Genomic DNA, 23,871 nt, shown 5'->3' on the forward strand with positions numbered 1-23,871 from the left:
TCAGACATCAGAGGCCCAAACTACACGGGGTCAGCTTCACAAAGAGAGTTCAGCCAATTGTTTGTACTCCAAGAACTACTTCAGTTTAAATGGGATTAATTTTCATCAGGCGTTTTGGGAAAAATAAGCCCTCCAGGTAAAGAGATTATTGCAGACACACAGTGCATATTTACAGTTGTGGTAATGTATATGTACACTCATACAATACAGATTTGTACAAATGACAAAAGACAATACAGGGTAACAGTGACACACATACCATTGCAGTGTATAAACAGACATACAGTGCATCCAGAATGTATTCACAGCGCTTACCTTTTTTCCACATTTTGGTGTTACTGCCTTATTTTTAAAAAATGCATTCATTAATTGCCTCAAAATTTGACACAAAAAACCCATAATAACTTGAAAGAAGATTGTTGGAATTATTTGCAAAAATTGAGCTCTAGTGCATTATCCTTGAGATACTTCTACAACTTGATTGTGGTCTCCTTTGCACAGTTAACAGTGTGTAACCCTTACAACTGATGCCCTCTTCTTACAACTGATGCCCTCCCATTTTACATATGTGGACAAATTAATGAGAAATGCCTCCAGTTTTATAAAAGAAGCCATGCATTCATGGTGGTGCTTCCAATTTCATAAACCAGAAAAAATATGAAATTCTGCAACAGATTATTTTGTTGAATTCCAATATTATAATAGAAGGAATGCCTTTTCTTTTGGAAATAAATGCTTGTAAATTATCTTATAAATGAGAATGGAAAGGTTATGGAATATAATTAATTTAAAGGCCTGTATGGTGATGTCTGTTCATGTTACTCATATAATCAAATAATCACGGCCCTGGGAAGAAAATGGAAGCACATAATTAATTATGGGACAAATTAACTTCTAGTTTGTAAACCATCAATTAAATCATCAAAATTGTTAAAAGGAATTAAAATAAACAAATATATATACCACTTTTACTTAACATATAAATCAATAAAGATCATCCCGTATAATACTTTCAGAATGTGGGAGGACATACTTGACTGCCCCTTACCATGGGAACGGATTTTTAAACTCATTTATGAGACCAACGTCGATGTTCAAAGTAGATTCTTAAAATTATGGAATATGTCAGAGGCCGATGAATGCCGTTTTTGTAGTTTGGAAATGGAGTCCACTACACATTTGTTCTGGCACTGCCATATTGTGGCTTTATTTTGGTTGCAAGTTGAGAAAATGTGTTTTGAGATTGGTTTGGTCCTTAATTTAGATTTTACATCTATTCTGTTGAGAGAGTTTGAAAATTGTAAAGACTGAGTAAACAGTTTATTTATAAGGCTACAAATAGATTTGTACTTAATATTAATAGGTTTAAAAATATATATATAAGTAGATATTTAACTTTGGAAGCGTATATGGTTGAAATGGATAGTGATTCATCCATCCATTTTCTACCACTTGTTCCCTTTCGGGGTCGCGGGTGACTGGAGCCTATCCCAGTGACTTTGGGCCTTAGGCGGGGTAAACCCTGGACAGTGGCCAACTCGTCGCAGGGCCAAGTATAGTGATTCAAAAAAGCACAAAAAGAGATGGGAAATTCTAAAACGGTTGGAACTAAATTAACATTGTACATGGTTGCACAGCTTCTATTTAGAATGCAGGCATGCATCTGCTATGAAATAAGTAAAAGGGTAGCAATATATAAATACATTATTATAAATAATTATGGCAATAAGTAAAATTTAAATTTTATAAAAAACAACATGAACTAAATTTAATTAAAATGAAATAAAAACAATTGTGATGGACAAAATACGATTGAATATATATATATATATATATATATATATATATATATATATATATATATACACATATATACATACACACATGGATAACAAATGAATGAATAAATGGATAACTGTATAAAAAATATATAAAAAATAAATATAAAACATGTATTTCTAAATAATTAATAAAAAAAATGAATTAATAATAATAGAAAATAATAATACATGTTATCATAAATAAATAAAATTACTTTGGAAAGAAATATAAGGCCACACATTCAAATACTGGTGTTGTTTTCGGTTTTATTTGTTTTATATACGATCAATGTTACTTTAATTAGTTTTAGTTTTTTTTTGTGGATTTTTAAAAATGTATTATTTTTGTTTTTTGTTGTTGTCTTTTTCTGTGTAAATATGTAATGAAGGTGGAATATTAAAGTTTGCAACTGTATTGTTATGTGAATTGTGTTGTTGTTGTTGTTTTAAAAATAAAACATTATATATATATATATATATATATATATATATATATATATATATATATATATATATATATATATATATATATATATATACAAAATAATAAAAATAAACAGTGTGTAACCCTGGTTAAAAACTCTGCCTTGATATCTCTCTCTCAATTACTCGCACGCTCCCTTGCCCACACAGAATGTAGAGCTCTTTGGTTAATGTATTTACAGAAAATGCTACAATAATATTTACAAGGTATTTACAATTGCACAATCAATGTAAGAAGTCCTCTGCACTATGTGCATATGATAGAAATCCCAACAGTCCAAATTTCCATCCACAACAATGCGCAAAGTGAAAGCAGGCGGGAAATAGATGAGGGAAAATGTGTATTGTCGATGTACTGTATTGTCCAGAGCGCAGTTGAATGAGTGGGTGAGAGTTGGCTGCAGAGCCTCCTACTGCACCAGCAGTATCAGGTGAGGACTTCTAAAGGACTCATACGTTGTGGTCCTGTCTGGTCCTGTCTCTAGGGACGAGGGAGTGAGCAGGTGAATTAACCTGGCCTGCATAAACAGTCCCAAATTAAAATCTCTGTGTACACATACATTTATACTTGGTACCATACTTCTTAAATGCATAATAGAAATATTGTGCATAATCCATTTAAAGTCATTTAGCAATGAATAGAACACTAGCCAAACAACCACACAAATAGCTCACAATTTTACGAAAAGTAGCTAATCAAACATAAATCACTATGTGGCCATTTACTCAAGAGTTAACCGACTGAGAATCAGGTTAAACACAATTCAATTCAGGCAGTATATGCCAGAAATCATGCAAATCATGTGTGTTAGCATTGGCGGCGGCTAACGTCGGTTAGCATTAGGCAAAACACTTGCCTAGTTCCTTCCAATATAATAGCACACAGCCACAAGGGAATAAAACAACCGAGGCATCTGCAAGTTAAGGGACAACACACTTAGTTCCAATTCATAAAAACATGAAACGAGGGGATTACAGAGTTTGTTTTACCTGCAGCCGTTCTCGTTCTGACTTTCCCACCCATCTACCCGAAGGTGCGCAGTTGTTGTGATTATTTGTACACTCCCGCACGGGAGGCTGACGCACGTGTCGCGTGAATGGCGGTTACCATGGTAACGGAGGGAAATACAGGAAATGCAGCAAACTAATTTAAAGGGGAACGCACATTATCAGCTGGGTTACACCCTCCCCACTTTAGTTCAACTAACATCAACTAGAACTAGATGCTCTCTGTAAAGCTTCAGCATATACGTCAGAAAGGCTATGGAGTAACATCTGGACTACTGAAATTAGGGGATTCCCTAAAATGGAGTACTTCAGCCGATCTGGTGGGTGTCTTTCACGAGTAGAATGTCGCGGTACATCATTAGTCAATTCAGGGGATACTACAAAGTCAGGACAAGTACCCAGATAGATAGATGAGTGGGAAGCAGATACTTCCGGATGAGAGGGCGGATTGTCCAGTAATTCGGCATCTTGTGGCACCACAGATTCCTCATCCTCTTGAGCAGACACAAGGCTTTTAGGTACATTTCCTTCTGCAGCATCATCCATCTCTGGGTCATTTTGATTAGAGCTATGGTTGAAGTCAACATCAGGCTCAGGAGGGCAAATGAATGTGGAAGGCGAATCAAGATTACTGCCTGAAGTATTTGCGATCCTGATTGAAAAATCGGATTATGTTGGCGCTCATTCACTGTTGGAGATGGTACAAGGTCTTCCTGGGCACTTATCCTTGGCGAAGGCTGGAATGAACTAGGAAAAAATACCAAGGGAGTTTCTTCATCCTCAGAGAGACAAGTAAAATCGGGTTCTGGTGGCGGTTGTATGTGGCCGACGAACAGGAGGCGATGTTTCTTCACGAGGTCTAGCAGGAAGGAACCCACAGGGTAAGAGCAGATCGCGATGTAATGTGCGAGAAAGCCCTTCACGGCCCTCCGGCTTCACAGTATAAACAGGAAGGTCCCCAACGCATTTGTCAATTATGTAGATGTCAGGCTCCCATTCGTCTGCCAACTTATGTTTGCCTCGTATCCTTACATTACGCACAAGGACCCTGTCCCTGTCCCCAACATTTAACTTCCAGGGAGTCACTCGACGATCAAACCGCATCTTGTTTCGCTCAGCAGACTTTAGCGCATTTTTGGAAGCGATTTGGTAACTTTCCTCAAGACGAGGCCGCAGATCTTTAACATACTGAGTGTGGATTACTGTTGCCTTCCCTCGGACTCGCAGTCCAAAAGCCAAATCAACAGGTAGACGAGGTGATCTTCCGAACAGAAGCTCATATGGAGTGAATCCTGTGACATCGTTGCGTGTACAATTGTACGCATGTACAAGTGGCTTCACAAATTACCGCCATTTAGTCTTCTGTTTATTCTCCAACGTACCCAGCATGTTTAACAAGGTCCGGTTAAACCGCTCCACCGGGTTACCTCGTGGATGATAAGGGGTGGCATGAGTTTTCTTCATCCCTGTAACCATACAAAGTTCTTGGATCAACTTAGATTAAAAATCTGGCTCCTGATCGGTGTGAAGCCGTTCGGGAATTCCAAAGTTGATAATAAAATCATTGAACAAACAACGAGCTACAGTTTTTGCCTTTTGATTAGGAGTAGGGATAGCAACAGCAAACTTTGTAAAATGGTCTGTTAGCTCAAGAATGTCTTTTGTATTACTGCCATCAGGCTCAAGTGAAATAAAGTCCATACATAGCAGCTCTAGTGGCCGAGTTGTTTTGATGTTGACCAACGGGGCAGCATGTTCTGGCATAGCCTTCCGTCTCACACACCGATCACACATCCAAATCTTCCTCTCCACATCAGAAGACATTTTTGTTTGGTTCTCAGATCAAACGTTGAGAGTGCTGGCAGGTCCGGAGCCCATGCTGGTCCTCAGAGCAAAAGTTCTCAGGAAGGCCGTTTACATGCATAGGAAGGGATTCAGCAAGAAGCACAGAAGTTGAAATGGAATCTTTAGCCAGTGAGTTCTCACAGATAGCCTCCACTATATCGGATGAACGTTATTCAGCATCACCAGGATCAGCAACACGGTTTTTCAGGAACTGCTGAATGATACTGAATCATTCAGTATCATCCAGCAGTTCTGGAACTGCTGAATGATCATTACGTCATAAGGCGCTGGTACAGCTGGCAGCCCGGTGTAAACGCTCTCTCTTCTTTTTCACAGTTATTGTGCTTTATCTCCTATATTTTGTAAATATAGTTAGTATATTTTTTCTATTTTACTGTACGATAGGGACACGCGCTGGAATAGTTTTTTAATTCAACTGTTTTTGACTTTTTTCGGCTGGATTTGAGCGTTTTTTGTTGCGTTCGTTGTGTTGTTGTGACGTGAGCTAGCTCCGAGCGAGCCCACCAGCCCCTCCCCGCGCCCTCCGGCCGCGCTAAAGTACGGCGTGTCGTCGGTACACGTTTATATACACGTTTATATGAAAGAGGAACTTAACGAACGATCGGGACACGCACTGGAATCGCTTTAAATTAACTTGTTTTGACTTTATTCGGCTGGATTGAGTGTTTTCGTCGTGTCGTTGCGATGTGTCTTGGCTCTGAGTCCCCCGGCTCCGGCCCCGCCCCCCGGCCGGCGCCGTACCGCGTTTACACAAAGGAGGAACTCATGAAACTGCGGAGAACAGTCGTCTTACCCGGAGATCGTCACGTTATCCCGGCGGACATCCTAAGGAAAACGCAACGAGGCAGACGGGCTGGACATAAACTCCGAGAGAAGAGAGGGACAAACAGGAAGTCGGTTCCCGCCGTAGTCATAGGTAACGTGAGGTCCCTTCAAAATAAAATGACGGAAATAGCGAGCCTCATGCGGTCCCAGAGGATGTATAGGGACAGCAGCGTCTTGATTTTCACAGAGACCTGGTTAACAGCAGAAATGCCGGTATTGTAGGTTTTGACAATTTTCATCTGCTGCGGGCGGACAGAACGAGAGAATCCGGGAAGAAAAGAGGTGGAGGTGTGGCGGTGTATGTGAACACGAGCTGGTCCAAACCCGAACACTGCACAGTGAGGGAGCAGCTATGTAACAAGGATATTGAACTATTGGCTATTGGCATGAGGCCATATTATCTGCCCCGGGAGTTCTCACATGTGATTTTGATCGCAGTCTATGTGGCCCCGTCTGCCAATGCTGAAAATGCTTGTGAAGCACTGCTCTCCTGCACTTGTAGGCTGCAAACACAGCATCCACAGGCTCTCTTCCTCATCTCTGGTGACTTTAACCACGCTTCTCCCTCTTCTGTTCTACCAACATACACCCAGTATGTTACCTGCCCCACCAGAGAGAATAGAACATTGGACTTGTTTTTTGCCAACACCAAGGAGGCTTATTCTTCTTCCCCCCTCCCTCCCCTGGGCAGCTCGGACCACAACCTTGTACATCTGAGGCCTGTGTATGAACCCATCGTGCGCAGGCAGCCTGTGGTGTCCCGTGAGGTGAGGATGTGGTCTGCTGAGAGCGAGTAGGCTCTGAGGGACTGCTTCAGCACCACTGTCTGGACTGAGCTTTATGACCCACATGGGGAGGACATCAACACCATCACAGAGTGCATCACGGACTACATCAACTTCTGTTTTGAGAACATTGTTCCCTCCCGGACGGTGCGGTGTTTTCCAAACAACAAGCCATGGATTAACCGTGAACTGAAGGCTCTGCTGAAGGAGAAGAAGAGAGCCTTCAGGTCAGGGAACAAGGAGGAGCTGAGGACTGTGCAGAAGGAGCTGAGGAGGAAGATCAGGCAGGCTGAGGCCGGCTACAGGAGGAGGATGGAGGAGCAGCTGCAGCAAAAGAACATTCAGGGAGTGTGGAGGAGCCTGAAAACCATCTCGGGCTTCAAAATCCCAGACAGAGGTGGATCTACAGTGGGTGAATGATTTAAATGCTCACTTCTTGAGGTTTGATCGGTCACCCGCCCCTCCCCCTGCACAGCTGCATGCTCCCTCTTCCACAGCTGGACAATGCCCTGCATCTGTTCCTCTTCGCTTATCTGCCCCGGACCATCAGCTCCCCACTTCGCCTGGACTCACCCATCCCCCCAGCACACGGTCCCCCTGCCAACCACTGACTGTCACAGCAGCACAGGTGGGGAGTGAGCTGAAGAGGATTAAAGTGAGGAAGGCAGCAGGACCTGATGGCATCAGCCCCAGGCTCCTTAAGTCCTGCGCAGATGAACTGTGTGGAGTGATGGAGCATGTCTTCAACATGAGCCTGAAGCTGAGGGTGGTACCACAGGTCTGGAAGACCTCCTGTCTGGTACCTGTGCCTAAGACACCGCGTCCCAAAGACCTCAACAGCTTCAGGCCAGTGGCTCTCACGTCCCACCTGATGAAGACACTGGAGCGGCTGGTCCTGGACCACCTCCGCTCCACCGTGAGCTCAGCCATGGACCCGCTGCAGTTTGCATATCGGTCTGGCATCGGAGTGGAGGACGCCGTCATCTCCCTGCTGCACCGCTCTCTCTCTCACCTGGAAAAGCCTGGCAGCTCTGTGAGGATCCTGTTCTTTGATCTCTCCAGCGCCTTCAACACCATCCAGCCACTGCTCCTGAGGGACAAGCTGGAGACAGCTGGTGTGGAATATGACCTGGCAGAGTGGATCCTGGACTACCTCACAGACCGACCCCAGTTTGTGAGAGCCCGGAACTGTGTGTCTGACACTCGGACCTGCAGTGTGGGGGCGCCCCAGGGCACTGTCCTCGCGCCCTTTCTCTTCACCCTTTACACTGCAGACTTCAGACATGACACGGGTAGCTGTGTCCTGCAGAAGTTCTCTGACGACTCTGCCATCATCGGACTCATCACGGACGACGATGACGCGGAGTACAGAGGACTGGCGCAGGACTTTGTGGTCTGGTGTCAGCGGAACCACCTCCTCATTAACGCGGGGAAGACCAAGGAGATGGTGGTGGATTTCCGCAGACGCCACCCCACTGCCCCCTCACCAGTGAACATCCAGGGACGGGACATTGAGAGAGTGTACTCGTACAAGTACCTGGGTGTTCATCTGAACCACAAACTGGACTGGACTCATAACACAGACGCACTGTACAGGAAGAGCCAGAGTCGGCTCTACCTCCTGAGGAGACTCAGGTCTTTTGGAGTGACAGGGCCACTCCTGAAGACCTTCTATGACTCTGTGGTGGCATCAGCCCTCCTGTATGGTGTGGCCTGCTGGAGCAGCAGCATCACAGAGAGGGAGAGGAGGAGGCTGGACAAAGTCATCAAGAAGTCCAGCTCCGTCCTGGGCTGTGCTCTGGACTCGGTGCAGGAGGTGGGGGACAGGAGGGTCCTGGCTAGATTCACATCTATGCTGGACCATGAGTGTCACCCCCTGCAGGACACTCTCTCCGCTCTGGAGAGCAGCTTCAGTGAGAGACTGATCCACCCTAGATGTGTGAAGGAAAGGTTCCGTAGGTCTTTCCTTCCTGCTGCTGTCAGACTTTATAACAAAAACTGTTAGTAATGAACACCCGCAATACTGACCTAACCTAATACTGATGTGCAATTCTGTCATATGTGCAATTGCTGTTGGAATTCATGTGCAATTACTGTGCAATTACTGTGAAATTCATGTGCAATCTATGTGCTGTCGTGACACATATTCATGTGCAATTACTGTCGTGATCACATGCAATGGTATTTATGTATTTATTTATTTATTTGTCTATGGGAGTTTTTATTTATGTATAGGAGATCTTCTACTGAAAGTGTTTTTCAGACTTCCTATAAGTGATCTGTTCTTCGGTATCTACCTCTGTATCTACCTGCGTTGCACCAATGAAATTTCCCCATGTGGGACAATAACGGAATTTCTTATCTTATCTTATCTTATACATTGTTCTCTGGAGGAAAGTCCATCCTCCCGGCATGACTGATGTGACCGTCTGGATAATGGCCCGTTCAGACCGGTGCGGCAAAAGCGTCCAGTTTACATTCAAAGTCTATGTAAACGCGCGTCGAGCACCTCCTGCGTTTTTGCGGCGCGGCTTCCGCTTATTTGCGGCGCGATTCGCTGAGGAGCGCGGCGAGGCGGGCGCGCTTTAGCGTTTTCCGCTCGAGACGCTTTGACGGGCGTATAAGCATCAATGCATCAAATGACACTCCGGTGACGTACGTACACATTTCACCCGAGAAGAACCGGCACCACAACAATGGCAGACGATATATATATATAGATATAGATATAGATATATATATAGATATATATATCTATAGATATATATATATAGTTATTTACTGTTCTATTTTTCCACAAAATAAATTATTTTATATTATAAAATGTGTGACCTGTTCACATGCATCTTTTTCATATATATAATACTGGGTAGTCTGTGGGAAATTCAGTGGCTATTTAAAGATGTACTTATTTAATTTACCACAATTCAAGATCATAAACAAAAACAAACAAGGACAAGATGAGATAATCCTTTTTTTAGTCCACACAGTGGGGAAATTTCAGTGTTACAACGCACAAGTAGGTACAGAAGTAAAGAGAACAGATAACTTAAGAGCTGAGAAGCTTCTCACTGTTTTATTCATTTAACTTTATCTCATTCTGTGTAAACAACATGGCATTTGGGCTCAATCTTGAGGGAGCATGTGGTCTTTGCTATAAATATGATCCCTTTATCAAAAACACTTCTGTGTTGTGGACGTTCAGTCCTCTGTGTTGTGGACGTCCAGTCCTCTGTGTTGTGGATGTCCAGTCCTCTGTGTTGTGGACGTCCAGTCCTCTGTGTTGTGGACGTCCAGTCCTCTGTGTTGTGGACGTCCAGTCCTCTGTTGTGGACCTGAAGCTGCTGGTGATTGTCCTGTAGAAATCCCCAGTGGCAAGAGATCTGAATAATAAAACAAACAAATAACTATATAGCCTAAATTTAGTTTACTTGTACTTTTATTAAATATACCACAATCAAATTTTAAATGGTGCACTAGAACAAAATATTAACGCTATGAAAACTATGTTTTTTTTACTAAAGAAAATATTAATTTTTACTATCTATGTACTTTTCATTGGTTTTATACACAACCACAAGCAGATACACAGCACACACACAGCACATACACAGCACATACACAGCACATACACAGCACACACACAGCACACACACAGCACACACACAGCACATACACAGCAGATACACAGCAGATACACAGCACACACACAGCACACACACAGCACACACACAGCACATACACAGCACATACACAGCAGATACACAGCACATACACAACAGATACACAGCACATACACAGCAGATACACAACAGATACACAACAGATACACAACAGATACACAGCAGATACACAGCACATACACAGCACACACACAGCACACAAACAGCACACACAAAGCACACACAAAGCACATACACAGCAGATACACAGCACATACACAGCACATACACAGCACATACACAACAGATACACAGCACATACACAGCAGATACACAACAGATACACAACAGATACACAACAGATACACAACAGATACACAGCAGATACACAGCACATACACAGCACATACACAGCACATACACAGCACATACACAGCAGATACACTTTATTATTGCGCTCAGACATGAATATTTGTGTACTGACCTGATGGACAGATGGACAGGCGTCTGTAGTTGTTGTTGTCCTGGTACATGTCCGCGCACCAATGCAGGAAAACAAGTCATCAAACAGGACCCGGGACAAACGAAACTACAGCTGAGAGCGATGTTTATCCAGTCTTGAAGCAAATGATGTTATTGACTCAACTCGGATCACTGGTGGTTCCAGACACGCCGCCGAGCGTCTCCGTTTTTGGGCTTTGAAGAGCAAATACGCAAAAGGCACTTTCTCAACTTTGATCCGCCATTAGAGAAGCCAGACTGACAACACATCCACTGCGCATGCGCACGCGGCAAACGCGCGTCTGCTTACTATATTTCGTCTCTGCTCCGCTGCGTCGAGAACGCGGCGTATTTGCGTTTTTCTTCATGCGTACTTGCGTCCAACTTCGCCATAACGCGCGAATAGGCGTTTGCGGTTTGAACGGGCCATAAGGCATCTGCGTCAAAGTTCTGGCGACCTGCACAATAGTGGAGTTTAAATAAGTAGGTTGAAAGAGCTGCTAACCAACTGTGGCTAGTGGCATCTAACTTTGGTTAGTATGTATGTCAGTGGATTGCTGTCAGTCACTACAGTAAAGTTAGCCCCATACAAGTAATCATGAAACTTGTCAGTCACACTCCACTTTAACGCCAAGAACTCTAGCTTATGAGCTGGATATCGTGACTCACTGAGAGACAATCCTCAGCTGGCATAGGCAATGACCCGTAACCGCCCTTCCTGTTCTTGATACAGCGCTGCACCGAGACCAGTTGTGCTGGCGTCCAAATCCAAGAACAGGGGTTGTTGTTAACTTGTCAATCAATAGCTCAAATGCCCTTTGACACTCCAAAGTCCAATTATTCACCGAATAATTGTTTAGTGTCCAGATACTGCACTTGTGTCTTTTTCATTTTGGTTGATCTACGTACAGGTGAGTAACCTTTGGTAAGGTCATTCAGTGGCTTAACAGGGAGGAATAGTCCTTTATGAACCGACGATAGTAGCCAGAAAAACCCAGGAAAGACCTCAATTCTTTGAGGTTGGTTGGAACTGGTCAGGATTTTAGTGACTCAATTTTCTCTGGATCTGTCTCCACTCCATGTTCAGAAACCACATGACCAAGATATTTCACTGATGTCTGGCAGAAACGGCATTTCTTTGGAGAAAGTTTCAAGCCATAATCCTTCAATCGACCAAGGACACGCAGTAATCTCTTTTCATGTTCCTCCAAGGTGGAAGAGAATATTATTATGTCGTCCAGAAAAACAAGTACCTCCTTCAAGTGTAGATCTCCCGTACATTTTTCCATCAGCCGTTGGAAAGTACTGGGTGCATTGGTAACTCCCTGTGGCATCCTATTGAATTCCCAAAACCCTAAGGGTGTGACGAACGCAGTTTTGGCTTTGTCCGATTCACTCATGGCGATTTGGTAATAGCCGGATTTCAAATCCAATACCGTGAACCATTTGGAACCCGTCAAAGCAGCTAGCATTTCCTCCAAGTTAGGAAGCGCATAGACCTTTACAGTCTGTAAATTAAGCTTCCGGTAATCTATACACCCTAGGACACCCTAGGCAGGAGGTCAATGATCGACTTTGTTGTCGTGTCATCTGACCTCCGGCCGCGTGTCTTGGACACTCGGGTGAAGAGAGGGGCAGAGTTGTCAACCAATCAAAACCTGGTGGTGAGTTGGATCCGCTGGCGGAGGAGGAAGCCGGACAGACTTAGCAGACCCAAGCGCATTGTGAGGGTCTGTTGGGAACGTCTTGTTGAGCCCTCTGTCAGTAGGGTATTCAACTCGCACCTCCGGGAGAGCTTCTCCCATGTCCCGTTGGGAGGTTGGAACATTGAGTCCGAGTGGACCATGTTCTCCGCCTCCATTGTTGATGCGGCTGCTCGGAGCTGTGGTCGCAAGGTCTCTGGTGCCTGTCGTGGCGGCAACCCCCGAACCCGGTGGTGGACACTGGAAGTAAGGGATGCCGTCAGACTGAAGAAGGAGGCCTATCAGGCCACTCTGGCTTATGGGTCTCCGGAGGTCATCGACAGGTATCGGCAGGCCAAGCGAGCCGCGGCTCGTGCTGTCGCAGAGGCAAAAACCCGGGCCTGGGAGGAGTTCGTGGAGGCCATGGAGGAGGACTATCAGTCGGCACCAAAGAAATTCTGGCAAACCGTCCGGCGCCTCAGGAGGGGGAAGCAGTGCCTCACCAACACCGTTTATGGTGCGGGTGGAGGCCTGCTGACCTCAACTGGGGATGTCGTCGGACGGTGGAAGGAATACTTTGAGGATCTCCTTAATCCCTCAGTCACGGGTTCCGAAGAGGAAGCAGAGACCGGGGACTCGGAGGCTGGCTCATCCATCACCCAAGCTGAAGTCACTGAGGTTGTTTGCAAACTCCTCGGTGTAAGGGCTCCGGGGGTGGATGAGATCCGCCCTGAGTACCTAAAGTATCTGGATGTTGTAGGACTGTCTTGGTTGACACGTCTCTGCAACATCGCGTGGACTGGCAGACCGGGGTGGTGGTCTCTCTGTTCAAAAAGGGGGACCGGAGGGTGTGTTCCAACTACAGAGGGATCACACTCCTCAGCCTCCCGGGTAAGGTCGATTCCAAGGTACTGGAGAGGAGAATCCGACCGATAGTCGAACCTCGGATTCAGGAGGAGCAGAGTGGTTTTTGTCCCGGTCGTGGAACACTGGACCAGCTCTATACCCTCCATCGGTTGCTCGAGGGTTCATGGGAGTTTGCCCAACCAGTCCACATGTGCTTTGTGGATCTGGAGAAGGCTTTCGACCGTGTACCTCGGGGTGTCCTTTGGGGGGTGCTCCGGTAGTACGGGGTCCGGGACCCTTTGCTCAGGGCTGTCCGGTCCCTGTATGACCGGAGCAGGAGCTGTGTTCGCATTGGCGGCAGTAAGTCAGACCTGTTCCCAGTGCATGTTGGACTCCGCCAGGGCTGCCCTTTGTCACCGGTTCTGTTCATAATTTTTATGGAAAGAATTTCTAGGCGCAGTCAGGGGTCGGAGGGTGTCCGGTTTGGGGACCACAGGATTCCATCTCTGCTGTTTGCAGACGATGTTGTCCTGATGGCTCCATCAAACCCGGACCTGCAACATGCACTGGGACAGTTTGCAGCCGAGTGTGAAGCGGCTGGGATGAGAATCAGCACCTCCAAATCCGAGGCCATGGTTCTCGACCGGAAAAAGGTGGCTTGCCCTCTTCAGGTGGGTGGGGTGTCCTTGCTCCAAGTGGAGGAGTTCAAGTATCTCGGGGTCTTGTTCACGAGTGAGGGAAGGATGGAGCGTGAGATCGACAGGCGGATCGGTGCAGCGGCTGCAGTGATGCAGTCGCTGCATCGGACCGTTGTGGTAAAGAGGGAGCTGAGCCGAAAGGCAAAGCTCTCTATTTACCGGTCGGTCTACGTTCCTACCCTCACATGTGGTCATGAGCTTTGGGTAGTGACCGAAAGAACAAGATCGCGGATACAAGCGGTCGAAATGAGTTTCCTCCGCCATGTGGCTGGGCGCTCCCTTAGAGATAAGGTGAGGAGCTCGGCCACACGGGGGGAGCTCGGAGTAGAGCCGCTGCTCCTCCACATGGAGAGGAGCCAGCTGAGGTGGCTCGGGCATCTGTTCCGGATGCCTCCTGGGCGCCTCCCTCGGGAGGTGTTTCAGGCATGTCCCACCGGGAAGAGGCCCCGGGGAAGACCCAGGACACGCTGGAGAGACTATGTCTCTCGGCTGGCCTGGGAACGCCTCGGGATCCCCCCGGAGGAGTTAGAGGAAGTTAGAGGAAGAGGCCCCGGATAAAGCGGCAGAAGATGGATGGATGGAGATGGAGGTCTGCAGCCGATCACTGGGCATTCAACTCCAGGTTGTTACTGCTGCACCAGTGATCTTTTACGCAGTTGTGGCTCCCTTTCCATGCAAAAGAGACCGACACAGTCTCTTCATTTAATTCAATTCAATTCAATTGTAACCCTTCCAATCCACCAAGTACTGGAATCCCCTTCCACGTCGGCGAGACTGCAGGAGGCGACGGACAGTGTGGAAGGGACCTCCCTCATTAAGGCGAGGAGGTGGTGGAGGCGGCGCGGCAGGTATCAGGGCGCTCACTCGGGCCGGGTTAGGGTTAGGGTTTAGGGGTTGGACCCAGAAGCCTTCCAGAAACGCCCGGACCTCGGGAAGCTTCTCTGAATACTTTGCGGAACTCGGTGGCGAAGGCTTGGAAGGAGGAGCACGCTGGAGTCAGACGCTCCTACTCGGCTGTTCCCCACAATCACGTCAGATGATTCACGGTGAACGCCACCCTAGCGTCCCCAGAAGCTAAAGTATGGGGCTGGAGAGCGAACAGGATGGAACAGTTCGGGAGTAATGAGCGGCAGCCCTCCGCGTCCCCGGCATAGCGTTCTGGAATCTCCACACAAGGCTCCGAGGCGATGGCAGAGGCCGGGGCGGGTGCAGGCTGGACTGGTTCCGGAGGCAGAGGGACAGCTTGAGCCAAAATTGCTGTAAGCTGTTGGACCTGCGAGGTTAGCGAGGTAAACTCCTGCTCCTGCTTAGCCACCACCAGTCAAACATCGGCCGAGTTAGAAAGCAGCAGCACCTCGTGGTGCTGGAGCATCGCCTCAAGCCTCCCAAGGCGATCCATCGGCGTGTGTGCTGGGTCCATGTCTGGCCAGCTTGTACTGTCACGGGTATGGTGAGGACCCAAAAGCAGCACACGCAGATGGAATATAACTTGATAATAAATTTTGACTAACAGGTAGAGTGGAAAGACACCAGCAGACAGGAGATGAGCAATCTGTTACAATAACTCTCAAATACTAGACCAATTTAAAGCTATATTCTGCATTGTGTATGTTAACGTTGGTTTAAAGCAGTGGTTCTCAAACCCAAAGAACATGAGGCTCCTCAGGTGAAATGAGGTAGTCTGATGTTTAAGGTGCACTATAAGTTTTCCATTTGAAGGTCCTTCACCTTATTTTCTCATAAAATTGTTCTTGCTTTGTAAGGTTCCACAGTATGATATAAACTATCTATCTTTCATGTATCTAGTTAAAGGAGTTTATATTGCCTCAAAAGTACTTGATTACATGCTGTACAAAAACAAATGTAATGAAATTAATACAAAACTTTAAACCAAAATTCACCTCTGTTTATGTAACAAACCTATTGAATAAAGATGACATTATATAGTAGGATAATACAACTATGGTAAATAGGTAAAAAAACAACAAAATAAGCAAAATAAATTATCCCTATTTTCTGATTTATTACTTCCTCCTGATTTTTCCCGGGTCCCCCAGACCCCCCTGCAGGACTCCCAGGAGTAATATTAGTTCAACTCCTGGGTCACTTTTTTCACCCAGTCCGGCTGTTACACAGGTCATGAACATGAACAATATTTTTGTCTTTTTCATTGTAATTGGATTAAAGCACTTGATTAAGAGTAATCTAACAGAAATTACTGCTGTAATTTGATTGTTTTAACAAAGCATGTCACTTCGACAGATGTGATATGGGCGTGGCCACAGTGCACACGTCTGATGTTGCTCAGAATGGTCCAATGGGTCGCTCAGGGAGTTTTGCTCAGACACATGAAGAAATAGAGGGAGCATTGGCCATGTTTATGTTCAGCATCCACACAACCATAGTGATGCTTTATACGATGTAATAAAGCCTGGTTGCAAAACAAATACATCAATCTCTACAATAAAACAGAAATGTATTATTATGTGACCATTACTTGAATTCACATACTGGTTCCATTTCTTGCTGTGAGTTTTGCCAGTTTTCTGTGTTTTGCAATGAAACCACATTATCAGGCCTCATGCTTTATTATCTTCTTGTCTTTGTTGGCCCAGGCGATGTGCTCTTTCTATAGCAGGGGTCTCCAACCTGTAGTTACGAAGCCCATGAGTAGCTCATGAAGGGATTTTCAAACCATACCTATAGGAGTTTTTAAATGCATTACAAGCATTTGCCCTATCAAATCCAATGATAAGTGAGTGTGTCTGTGGGTAGGCGATGTAATGAAGTGGTATAGTCTATGATTTTTTAATTGCTCAATGATTCTCACCTATATTTACCCACTTTAGTATTTTCTCTCCTTTTAGACCTGCACAAACATTTTTTCCCCGTAGTCACTTTTCCGAACGATTCTTTGAGCTGTCACCTTCTCTTGTTTTCTCTTTACCATGGGGCAGAGGAAGCAAGCAGAAGGCTTGGTTAGGTTTAAAACCCATAGGCGGATCAGGACCACTGGGTAAAATGGCAGCCACATAGCCTTGTTCTGCTGGTGTCAAGCTACAAAATGTCTTTAATTTGATGTTAATCGGCCTCATATTCACAAAGAAAGAGAAGAGCGAATGAATGGAAGTGCAAACTGACAACAATGCAGCAGGAAAGTCAAACTCATTCTGTACAAAAAATTAATTTACCTACAACATAAAACATTTAGCAACAGTTTAGCAGTCCTGAGACAAATGTGTTCTCGTCACCCTTCAGGACTCCCACAAGTCTGAGATTGTCTGAGGACCTGGGCTCCAAATCCAAAATCTTGCTCTTCATAGTCCTTTTCTCTGCCAACAGTTTCACTACCTTAGCTTTCAGCTCCCGGAACACATCGAAAATGACTGAGATACAATGCTCCACCTTAGCGATGCACCCGCCTTCAGGACCACTAAATCAGATTCTAATTTGTCAAGTTAGGCACCGTTCCAAGTTCTAACCTCAGTTCTCAGTTACGCTATATCACGCAGAAATTCACGCAACATTATTGTGAACATTGTTGAAAAGTTATGTCCTCTGCGCGGGGAGTCCTTACCGGGGACAGGGCTTGGCTGTGTGACTGGGGCAGCCCCTCAGGAGGTTGGTCACGTTAGCCATGTCCGCCTCGTTAGCTTGAGAAAAGGTTGGTCTTCCACCGCGGTTACAGTTCATCAGATTTGATTGTTTAGCAAAGCAAAGCAAATCATTAAATGCCTTGGTTTTTCCATGTTTACTCATCTCTTGAGCCTTGTTTCAGTAGCACAGTGAATGTTTACATCCACACCAAAGCTATAACCAGAAGTCTTTCTTTTATTTTCTATTGATTTACCAGGCATGGGCCCATAGTTGGGGAAACACTACCTGTCTAACGTCATGTTGTTTTCTCTTCGCACATGTGCTTAATAACAAAAACTGTATTTGTATTTTCTTCAATTAAAGTTGAGGCATGGACTTTTCTTTTGGTTTACTGTACAAAATGTGGTTAAAGTTTTCTGCGTGGCTGTGAAGATTGTTGAAAATTAGTAGAAACTGGCAGGCTTGGTGGTGTCTTTTGTCAACAGGGCTGGCAGGAATGAGTTAAACTATTACCGGGTAGCTACTCATTATTAACTTTTTTTTAATGCAGTCCTAGCATTCTACTTCACAGCATGTTTCACAACTTTCAGGGGTCAACCCACATTTTGCTTCACAACACTAATAACAAATTCTAACTTTAATAAATGTGCTTTATAATTGGTTGCAGACAAGCATGGTCAAAATGGTGCAAAAGGGTATATTGCAACCTCATTCAAACATGCATGCCTCTCTCTTCTTTCATTAACCAGTGTAATTTTAAATATTACGCTATATAAACAGCCCTTATCTGTTTGCCTGCACTTACCTTCCTCCGTGGGCACATAAATGTTGAGGTAGAGGCAGTCCTCACTCTGCTGCGTCAGGTATGTGTCCGCTATGTTCAGGTTAGCTGTTAGCCACGAAGGCATCATGTCCATTAGCATGTTCCTCTCATCCAATGACTGCGGGCACACCGGTGCAAACTGCGTGGCGTTACGTATCCCCGGCCACGGTAAGGCAGGTTCAGGAGGCTGGAAACGGCGCTCTCCGAGTGGGGGTCTGGCATAAGGTACTCCCAGGTATTGCACTACGGGCCCCAAAAGGTCTGAGGGCAGGGGGGTCAGGATGCCGCGGATTCTGCCTTGTGCTGTTGAGATAACTGGCACGGTATGTTGCTCCTTTGACAAAAGAACTTGCAAAAAGAAAAAGTAATACAAAATAATTGTATTCCAAGAAAAGTTGGGAAATAAGGTTATCCAAAACATGGTGCAAAATGAAGAGTTTTAAATTTGTATTCCGTAAATGGGAAAATGTTCTCATTCAGGAGCTGGAAGAAAACAGAAATAGTGTTGAAATAATACAAATTACTAAAAATGCAACTGCTTTTTGCAACCAGAAAATACTACTTAACATGTTAACATCTTGGGCATATGGCCTATTTTTACAAGTTTGACATCACAAATGCTAAAGAAATGGCTATATTCACATGGCTGTTTTAATTGACAAGTATGTCAGTTTACATTTTAGACCAGACACTGCAAATAGTATAGTAATAGTAATAATATTAGTAGATGTGGCGTGCTAATGCTATTGATCACTTAATTTGGCTTGTACAGGAAGATTTTAGAACTCCGGATACAGTCCCCTCTATTTTTCCTATAGCCATTAGCATTAGCCGGCAAAAAATAATAATTATTATTAATAATTAATAATTATGAATAATTCAGAGCGTTTGGGCAGGAACTAACCCATTGAGCACATTTAGGTCAAAGCCTTACTTAATATTGTTAAATTATATTGTTGAGTGTGTAAACCTTTGGTGTTTGATTCTGATAGATAATAACTGGCAACTGCTATCTGAACTAAAAGCTAACTAAGTTGAAGTTCAGTAAAGTTTAAGTTCAAGTTTAGATTTCAGATGCGTGCTTTTGGTAATATCTAGGTCCTCTTTTATATGTTACTGGTGGGAAACGCATATAAATTACATAAAAATCATGAAATAAAAATTGTACATGCACTTTAATTTGGTGATTGGCTTCAGCATTGATTTCTACGTGAAGGAACATTAGATTTTACCTTAATCCAATTGGCCAAGTGATCAAGTTGTATCAACGGGCAGAGATAGAGAATTGAGATAGTGTCTATAAACATCTTCATTTTAATATGATTGTCAAATTTCTAATTAAATAAAGCTAGTTAGCATGTAGTGTATTTTCACCCTATTACAATGCAATTATTAGAATTGCTTTACTAATAACAAAACAGAATATAATGTCTAAAACTAATCTCCTTTCATGGTATCCAAGATTCAGCTTGTTGCACACAAAAAAAAGCCTGTGTTTGGCTCTTGTAAACAACTTTTGCAACATCTCCACCGGGGTGTAGGTGACTCAGTGGTGCTTGCCTGGAAGCAGGGCGTCTAGTGAGTCAGTCCCTTCAGTGGCGCATGTATGGCTGAGCGAGTGTGTCCATGCTTATGTAAGTAGCATCACTGGATCTGTCCAGTCACTTCCGCAATGGCCAGACGCTGCAACACAGAAACCAGAGAGGAGAAAAGAGGGTTGTTAACGGAAGCGCAGCTTGAATGATCAAAGCGTGAAATGCACAGATAAATGTTAGGCATGACAAATTATGCTATGGTTTTGTCTGTGAAAATTATGAATATAGCATATATAGTAACTGTAATTAATTTAAAATCCAAGATGGCGCCACAGACGGATGCCCTGGTGTTTCGGGGTACCTTATTTTGTCTGTGTATTGCGTAAATCATGTGTAGGCGTGCTCTTACACCCGCGAAGATCTCTTAAACATCAGAACAACCACTCCTAAGGATCTAGTCCCAGTATTTTTTGCATCTGTGGCAGATTTAGCTCTTTTTTTTGGCCAAAAGAGTGGGATATTGCTCTCCAACGTTTGCTTACTCAATAACAAGATTGATGAACGTGCAAAATCACAACAGCGGTTGTCTCGGAGGGCGACAGTGAAAAACTGATTAAACAATGTCTATAGGGACGAGGGGTGATGTCCCAGGGTCCCCTGTCCTTAGACCCTCCTTCTCGGCCAGGAAAATAATAGTAATAATAAGTGTGTCTGTTAGAGCTTTATACCACTCAGGGGTGAACTCGTCACTCCCCCTAAAGATCCACTTAAAAAAACATTACTGGACATTATCTTAAGCAACAAGCCTCAGAATTATCACTGTAGTGGTGTCTTTCCTTTAGATTTTAGTGACCATTGTCCTATTGGGTGTGTGCGGAACGAAAAATGTTTTAAATCCAAATCAAGTATAACTGTTAAAAGGTCCTATAAGCATTTTAATGAACAAGCATTTCTGTCTGATCTGTTCTATAGTGACATTGGTTTTACCACTAGTATTCCAGAGCCCAACACAGCACTGGACATTTAATGATATAACTGATAAACATGACCCTCTTAAAAGAGTCAAGGTCAAAAATAAGAATAATCCCTGGTTCTGTCCAGACATTGCTGCATCATCTAGAGAGCGTGATAAAGACTGGGCAGAAGCCAAGGCAACCAAATCAGCAGCAGATTGGCAGCAGTTTTGTTAAAAGCGCAATAAATATGTCACTTCTGTTCGTAATACCAAAACATCTTACTACGTAAAAACTTTCACAGAATCACAGGGCAATTTTGCAAAATTTTGGCAAACGGTTAAATCCTTATCACAAAATTCTACCCCCTCCTTACCAAATGAAATCATTAAAGATTCAATCAGCTTGACAACAAAAAAGATATTTGTGATGCGTTTGATCAGCACTTTGCTGACGCTGGAAATATCTTTGATGCTGCTCAATCTGTTTTTATTTCCCACATACAAATACATGAGAATAGACCAGAAGATCAAGTATTTTCCCTTAAGCCCTTTACACAGTATGAAGTATTAAATATGTTGCTCTCTATAGATCCAAAAAGGTCCACTGGAGCCGACACCCTCGAGCCTAAGTTACTGTTGTTATCAGCCCCACTAATAGTAAATTGTTGAACTCATGTTTTTAATTTCACAATACAAACAGTTCACTCGCAAGGACCACAACCCCAGCTACGATGCAAAGTGTTTATTGGCAGGCAAGAAACATGAACAACACAAATGTACAGAAGTTGATGCCGTTTTGGGGCTTCTTGCGATGAGGGCTGAAGGCTCCCAGGCCTCGATACCCCCAAAAGAAGCTTAACAGAGGTAGTGCGGATTGGCAGAATGGAGAACGCGGATGTAATGGTGGGTCTGGAAGGCCATGGAGAACCAGTGCTCTATGATATAATGAGGCGGTCAACAACTCCTTAACTGGAGGCAGATGTAGCAGCGCCAATGCGGAAAAAGTTTGGTAGGAAATGTGGGGACCAGGCGAGGATCAACTTTAAGTAAAGGATGAACCAGACCCTGCTGCAATCTGGCCTTGGTCGCTAGAGAGGATTAAGTCCTGAGGGGAAGTGCCACTTGACAACCAGTACGCAAGGTCCGGGAAGATTGCAAAGGGACTCAGAATAGATTTAGCTTGAACAAGTCAGACGTGTTTGAACTACAATTGTGATCCTGCTTGTTTTAGAGGAAGACTTGATGAGGAGAACTGTTGATGGACAAGACAATCTCTGAGCAGGGGAACAAGCCTGAAAAGATGTTGATGCCGCTCGGGTAGGCTTTGAGTAACTGCAGATAGAGACTGGTAGTCGAAGTGAATGGGAAGTAATAAGTTAATAAGGAAAGAAGGTTAAACATGGTAAAGGTAGATTGAAGCCATGATGGAAGGAACGGAAACTGAGCTGGGTGGTCTAGGAAGAGAAGGTCGCCTGAAGCGGGGCTTATGTGTGGAACGTGGTAGCTGAGGATGGAGGAACTGGGGTCCATGACTGTTCCGCCTCGGTAATAAATGTTCTAAATGTATTAGTTGATGGCGTCAGTGAAAACAGGGTCATTGGATTGGACTGCCATGAACATGAATTGCCCGACAGGAAGGCAGCAATTCCGACAGTATCGATCTAAAATAAGGCAGCCAAAGACGTGCAAACTCACAGATGAACTGGTCAAGCTGGGGGGAACAACCACTTTGTTCCTTAGACGAGAGCTCCAGTTTAACTTCGGGTTGGTACCTGGGAACTCCCAGAACATGGAAGGACCAGCATCCCGGTGCCTGAAGAGTCGGCATCCCGGTGCCAGAAGAGGCGGCATCCCGGTGCCCGAAGAAGGAGGCGGCATCCCGGTGCCAGAAGAGGCGGCATCCCGGTGCCCGAAGAAGGAGGCGGCATCCCGGTGCCCGAAGACAAGAGGCACCGGGATTCAGGACAAAACGCGGTGACCGAAGATTAAATGCTGGAACCTGGCGACGCAGTGCCAGAGGATAAAACGCTAGAACCTGGCAACGCCTAGCCAGAGGATAAAACGCTAGAACTTGGCCACGCCAAGCCAGAGGATAAAACGCTAGAACCTGGCAACGTCGAGCCAGAGGATAAAACACTAGAACCTGGCAACGCAGAGCCAGAGGATGAAACGCTAGAACCTGGCAACATAAAGCCAGAGGATAAAACGCAGGAACCTGGCGACGCAGAGCCAGAGGATAAAACGCAGGAACCTGCCGACGCAGTGCCAGAGGATAAAACGCTGGAACCTGGTGACGCGGTGCCAGGGGATAAAACGCTGGAACCTGGGGACACAGTGCCAGAGGATAAAACATTGGAACCTAGCAACGCAGAGCCAGAGGATAAAACGCTGGAACCTGGCGATGCAGTGCCAGGGGATAAAACGCTGGAACCTGGCAACGCAGTACCAGGGGATAAAATGCTGGAACCTGGCGACGCAGTGCCAGGGGACAAAACGCAGGAACCTAGCAACCCAGAAGATAAAACGCAGGAACCTGGCAACGCGATGCCAGAGGATAAAATTCTGGAACTTGGCTACGCGGTGCCAGAGGATGAAATATCTAGCAAACTGGTGATCAAGGAGAGGGGAGGGAAATTAATGAGCGTGAGGGTTGTTGTTGTTGTTGTTGTTGTTGTTTTATGGCGGTTGGCATGCAAGTGTTGCATTACCGCCAGACTTTATTCCTCAGACTGAGGGTGAGAGAGGGGTGGAAAGAAATGGAGGGGGGAGGGACTCGGACCTGGCA

The 23,871-nt window shown here is 44.9% G+C and overlaps 1 protein-coding gene across 1 annotated transcript in view; it reads right to left on the reverse strand.

Moving 5' to 3' along the window:
• LOC140359352 (neuroligin-4, X-linked-like) overlaps positions 1-20,201 on the reverse strand; it is a 118,488-nt gene extending 98,287 nt beyond the window's left edge. Inside the window, exons 1-2 of the mRNA XM_072444240.1 lie at positions 20,111-20,201; positions 18,579-19,079 (exon numbers count right to left, since the gene is read on the reverse strand). Of these exons, the coding sequence (XP_072300341.1) occupies positions 18,579-19,017 (439 nt within the window). The 5' untranslated portion in view covers positions 19,018-19,079; positions 20,111-20,201. The remainder of the gene's footprint in view (positions 1-18,578; positions 19,080-20,110) is intronic.
• Positions 20,202-23,871: the final 3,670 nt, after the last annotated feature.

This window comes from Eucyclogobius newberryi, unplaced genomic scaffold (assembly GCF_026437365.1).
Source record: "Eucyclogobius newberryi isolate DKJ021-1_F unplaced genomic scaffold, fEucNew1.0.hap1 SCAF_14, whole genome shotgun sequence".
Classification (NCBI taxonomy): Eukaryota; Metazoa; Chordata; class Actinopteri; order Gobiiformes; family Gobiidae; genus Eucyclogobius; species Eucyclogobius newberryi.